The 6,000-nt window shown below is 40.7% G+C and overlaps 1 protein-coding gene across 2 annotated transcripts in view; it reads left to right on the top strand.

Annotated features, from left to right (window-relative positions):
- The window catches only part of usp10 (ubiquitin specific peptidase 10), a 31,778-nt gene extending 26,447 nt beyond the window's left edge, over positions 1-5,331 (top strand). For both annotated transcript variants that reach the window (XM_058783077.1, XM_058783078.1), the window contains one exon: positions 1,809-5,331. In XM_058783077.1, coding sequence (XP_058639060.1) covers positions 1,809-1,996 — 188 coding nt within the window. In that variant the 3' untranslated portion in view covers positions 1,997-5,331. The remainder of the gene's footprint in view (positions 1-1,808) is intronic.
- The last annotated feature ends 669 nt before the right edge of the window (positions 5,332-6,000 follow it).

Here is a 6,000-nt window from a genome sequence, read left to right on the forward strand (position 1 = left end):
CCTGCATTACATGGAGGGCTGAAATGTTGGCCATCATGAACAGTCTATGAAAGGGCGGCAATACTGGTGTATTTAAGAAGGCAGTGTGTAAGCAGCACTACACACCCACATGAAAACAGTGGCGCAACCAGTGTTTATCACAGCAAAGGCAACATATAGGAATTCCATGAGCGGGGGACGGGAGCACCGAAGTTTATGCGGTTAGAAAAAATGTCTAGCATTAATTATCATTGCTTGTCTTGAAAAACGAAGACAGTTTGACGTTGCTCTGCAGAACAGAGCCTGACACTGCCAGAATTTCATCTGAGGTAAAATTTGTTCGCAGCGGTCATTAATTGGCTGTCGGTGAACATGATCAAAGACTACAGATTTTAGTCTTGGAGGAATCATTTAGTATTTGAGATGTCTCAGATGGCTAAAATTGTAGCGTGTGCCCGGCTTAAACTTTACTCGATCTGTTTTCAGATCTTTGATGGCTAAGAATTTAAAAAGTTCTGCTGAGTCACAGGAAAAACTACTTTTAAAGAAATGGGGGAAAGACATCAAGGCTTGTTTGCTATGAGCTTCTGTACACACTGATGTTACCTAAGAATGGCCCTCAGCTATATAGCGTGTGTAAAATCCCCTGCCCTAATGATTTGTCATTTGGACCTTTTCCACAGTTAGATACTAATCTGGTTTATATGAGCTTACCTGACAGGCCTGTGCACAAATACTTTTATTATGTCTTCCAGCAAGCTGTCATCAAAACGTACACCTCCATCCTTCCAGCACCTTCTTATTTGCTGACTAGTTAGGTTTTGTCTTTCTCTTCTCTGCCCCCACACATGACATACTGACCTGTTTAAACACACACAGCCTTCCCTTACAGGGGATGTTCACCTTTTTCCCCACCTCCGGGAGTGAATTGTTGTTTATTTTTCTTTCTGAGGGGGAAAAAGTGGCTCCCTGCTTGTCAAAAAGTAGTCTGTCCAGCAACTCCTAGCAACAGTTGCCATACCAGTAAATTTCCCCGAAGCCTATTTTCTGAATGTTTTCCCATGTTTGAACATCTGGTAAGAGTGGAAAATGGAGAGATTGTCTCTAAACTTTTCATTTAATCGTCTGTGATATAGCACACATGATATTTCACCTTTCCTTACCGTAAACGTTACTGGCAGCCAAGCATTTACTGTAACAAGTGTTGAATGTGTCCTATCAAGTCAGCCAATTCTGCCAATTTTCCTGTGCGATTGATGTTAGAGCGCCAATAATTGTCAGGCTTGTTGTAGTTTACACTGTCGGAGAAGAGGTTTAAGTTGTATAACTGTAGTTATTACACTCGCTATATATTACAATTTTTTTCTATAAGAACTACGTAGCAATGCCGTTTTTTTGTATTTTTTTTTTAATGCTGTACGAGTGAAGTGCTTCTAATCAATTTTTCTCTATTTGGAACTCTGTAGATTCAAAACAGATGATTCATAAGTGTTACATAATGTGAAGCCGTTTTGCATTGAAGCCAAACTTAAGTCAAAAACAACAGTCAAGGGAAAAATAAGTCAGGAATGTGACTAATCCGATCTGAATTCATTATTAAAAAGCCAATATATGCACACCTGTAACCGCACGAGTTGAATTGTGCAACATTTGTTTAGCTACTGTAAACATCTAAACTTCTGCTGCCTCTTGATTTATTTTGGACACATCTGGCTCTGTATTTTCACACAACTGCAAAGAAATATCTAGCATGCTATAGGAGTGGCAGCAAAATCTATTGGTGTGAATTTGAGTTTTGTACATGCTGAGTCCTTTGTGTTTTCCCGCAGTCGTCTATCACCATGGGAACAGTGCCACGGGTGGCCACTACACTACAGATGTCTTCCACATCGGTCTGAACGGCTGGCTGCGTATTGATGACCAGGCAGTGAAGATCATCAATCAGCATCAGGTGGTGAAGCAGACTGCAGAGCGCACTGCCTACCTGCTGTACTACCGTCGTGTGGACCTGCTGTAGAAACCATACTCGTGTACACAAACTCCCTCTCCCTCTCCCTCTCCCTCTCCCTCTCCCTCTCCCTCTCACACACACAAACATACACACACGTACATTTAAACACACGTTTACATGCAGACACGCACACAATCTCTCTCTCTCTCTCTCTCTCTCACACACACACACACACACACACACACACACACACACACACACACACACACACAAACAAACACAACCATGTGTCTCAACAGGAACACTGCCCAACTTCACGATTGTCCTTTTCCCCTCAACCCTGCTATTCCAGAGAGCCAGCTTTTCCAACTTTTTTTTTTTTTTTTCTTTCTTTGTCTTTTTTTGGAAGAGGAAAAGACATCAGACGTATCTAAAGACTTTCCTGTAATAGTGTTTTCCCCCTCTGCGTGGGTCTGGAGAAGCTGAGGGGAGAAATGTTAGCACTGCAGAACGTTCCAGTTTGGAGAGACAGACCTGAATCACTGCAAACGTCCACAGCCTCACGTTTGACTTGCCAGAGTGGATCCCGGCTGAAAGAACTCAAACCAGTTGAGGCTGATGGACTGCTGGAGAAAATCATTCTTTTTCTTTTTTGTTTTTGTTCTACTTTTTTTAAATGGCATAGGAGAAAATATGAAGTGTTTTGCCTTTTAGCAAGAGATGATGTCAGCCTAATTTGCAGCAGTTAAGTGGAGCCTGTTAAATTCTTGACTAGAGCATCAAAGTGGCCCAACACCAGCAAGCTACCAAAATTTGTGTAGATCTCAATGTAGGAGTTTGTCGACTCCCCAAGCGAGACACTCCAACTCCACCAACACCACCACAACCTCTTCTCTCCCCCATTTCTCTGATGCTTCGGATCTAGATTACACTTGAGTCATGGGAAAAACAAAGATGGCGGGTGGGAGAAAGGGTGCTGCAGTGTGCTGAAATGGTAAAAAGCAAAACAAGGAAAAAAAAAAAAAAAACCCAACCTGAAATTGGCTTCTTGGTTTGAGACCTTCAGTGTGATTTTTGGGTGTAGGATTAGAATGACTATCTTACAATTTTAATGCGCTTTAGGACATAAATGATTACAAAAGCTTTGTGCACGTTAAAATATAAAACCGGACGATTAAAAAAGGCAGATGTGCGTCGTCAGCACATTTCTTGCAGATATTTAAGTTTTAAAAGTATTAAATGCAAAAATCTGAAACTTGGCGGCGGTCACCTTGATCAGCTCCCTGGGGGGGTTGTGCTTGTTCTTTAGGCTTTTTGTGTACTTTCACACGTTCATGCTGGTGAGATGCCAGAGATGTCCGATACTCCATCATGAACATTGACTCGCATTCATTTTTTGTGCCCTCTCGCCATCTTTCATTAGTTCTGTTTGTTCCTTTCCTGTATCGTACGAGTAAAGTGTATCCGCTGTCCACTGGCTGCCTTTTGATGTCAGTAGAGCAGCAAGAACTGAGCCACTCCTGCCAACTTTGGAGAGGGAGCTGTGTTGAGATACATCTGGTCTGCATCTCATTCTGTATGTTAGCCCGCTCCGAGCAGTCAGCCTGTAATATACATGTTGAGGCTCTGTGTGCAGCTCTGAGGATAATATCTCAGAATGGGTAGCAAGAAATGTCTCTTACTGCAGTTATTTTGCTGTGTCGCACGAGGTGAGATCAGCTTTGCCTGACGAAGCCTGAAGTGCGACCGCAGATGCGCACAAACAGCAAATCATGTTTGCGTCTGTTTTAGAGACCTTGCATCATCAATATTATACCCGATTGTATTTTGTTCATTTAAAAAAAAAAAAAAAGTTTTTCTTCATTCCCCATTCGCATATTTTCTGTTCCGTTTAAATTGATATATTTTGAAAGGAAATGACCCAAGGTTAAAGCACAACAATGAATAAAGTTATACAAGTACTATGCTTGACCTTATTTCATTTGGATTTTTTTTTTTTTTTTTGGTAATTTAAATTCAATATTCCACATAATAAAAGTATCACTGACATGAAGAAAAGTTATTTTTTATTTAATGACTAACACGGTAACTTTGCTCTACTTTCCTAGTCCCGGAAAGGATAGACAGGCTTTTTGCATTTTCTGCACTGAATTGGGTGGAAAATCTTGTTAAACAGAGCTGAGATTACTACAAACTTTGTTGGTAGCTGAAGTAATCATCATCAAATGAGCTAAGTTGTTAAATAAAAGTGGTTTGAATGATGAGTGTTTGAAAACTCTGCACATATTCTTGTTCATCACCCTGTTACTGAATATACCTCTAATGACAAATAACTTTTTGGGAATGTTTCAGTCTTTACACTCGATGTATCCAATCTTTACACAAGCGATACGTGCATTTTTGCCCTTCACAAATGCGCGCACTTTGTGTTGTTGGAGATTTTGTAGAAAGTCAACACGTCGCTTCCAGGAACAGATCCTTTGAGCTGAGCTCTTCACACAGTCCTGCCTCTGACCACAGGTTAGGCTGGTGTGAACTCATCTTTCCACTCTAGAAATGCAGAGCATGAATTTCACATCCATCTGAATGAGCTTATTTTATCCCAGCAACACGAGCACAGTCGGAATCTTCCCTCGAATCCATGTAATCCCAGTTTTTATTGTCATTTCATTTACAGTCATTTGAAATGTTAGATTTTGAGTACATAAAGGGTCGTTTTTCTTCCTTTCAATTGCTTGATTACAGTTGCCAAGTCATGCTTTACCGTGTGCCCTTTTGAACTTCTTGAATTTGGTTTATTTGAATCTACAGAAGGACACAAGGAACGCATCCCCCACGTGAAACCAAAGGATACAGAACTTCTATGTAAACAGACACTGATGCCGCTTATGATTGCTAGAAGATAAAATGTACAAATTAAGTTTTTTGTTTTTTTTCCCCCAACCTCCCAAACTTTGTCTTCATATGCACCATTCAAGAACTTGACCTGATTTCAGTTGACATGCTGACTCGTCACCTGAAACATCTTTTAGAAAAATCACCACTGTTGGTTTTAATGTGTTGACGCCTATTTGGTCACATCTGATGCACTCATTATGTCTTGTTTGTTTCTTTTGTCTGTTTCAAGGTGGAGATCTGGTTTTCATGTATTAGTTCGACTCTTTGAGGTGGTTTCTTTCTCTTCCTTGAGTATGTCGGTCAGGGAAAGTCCTGGTGTATAGTTCAGATGCTGTCTGTCTTTTCGGTTTGTGCTTCCTAACCCTTGTGTCTGCTGAGATCTTGATGCGTTGGGAAATTGAGCTAAATACAAACTATATGCTGTGTCTCATCCTTGGCCTTCAGCCTTCTACTTTTGTCAGCTGTTCAAATAAACAATAAATTGTGGCAAAGCTTTATTTCTATAGCAGATTCAAGTCCAAAGCCTTTCAAACGAGGCTGTTCAATGTAGTCTTTTCCATCGCATGTTGCCCCCTCTCTTGAGGAATGTGCAGCGTAACCACGAGCAAACATGAAATAAAAAGAAAGCGATTCTTGCAATTCCTCCTTAGCATGTATTGTAAACTAACCCAAGTAGGTTGAATTTCAAAAGTGCTTTCCTTTGTGTGTTTTTCAACATTTCTGCCATAGTTCTTATGTTCTCAGTCTGGCCGTTCTGCATGCACTTGTGGCTCAGTTGGCTGCCTGTTCGTCCAGTGTGCAGTTTCTGGGCTATGTGGCCTCATTGTTTGTCTTGTAAAGGCTGTCTCATCACTTGTAGGAAAAGAGCTTCTCCATACAGGTTTGGTCGTTGCTTTTAAACATGCAATCAAATGTGGTATTTTCTTTGTTTATCTCATAATATAGTTTAAGATTCGTTACAGGGGCTGCAAGCTAGAGTTGGATTGGGTGATCAAAGCCAGAATGTATTGCATATCCATGCATGTCCTGGCACTGATCTTTTGTTTGGTCGAGGTTACATCTGTATATTTAAAGTTCCGAAAAAAAAGAAACACGAACACTACATGAAGTTCACTGCATTAGATAATGTTGCAAGCCAAGTGGTTACTTTTATAAATGGCTCATGCACTTAA

This window comes from Onychostoma macrolepis, chromosome 07 (assembly GCF_012432095.1).
Source record: "Onychostoma macrolepis isolate SWU-2019 chromosome 07, ASM1243209v1, whole genome shotgun sequence".
In the NCBI taxonomy this organism is placed as follows: Eukaryota; Metazoa; Chordata; class Actinopteri; order Cypriniformes; family Cyprinidae; genus Onychostoma; species Onychostoma macrolepis.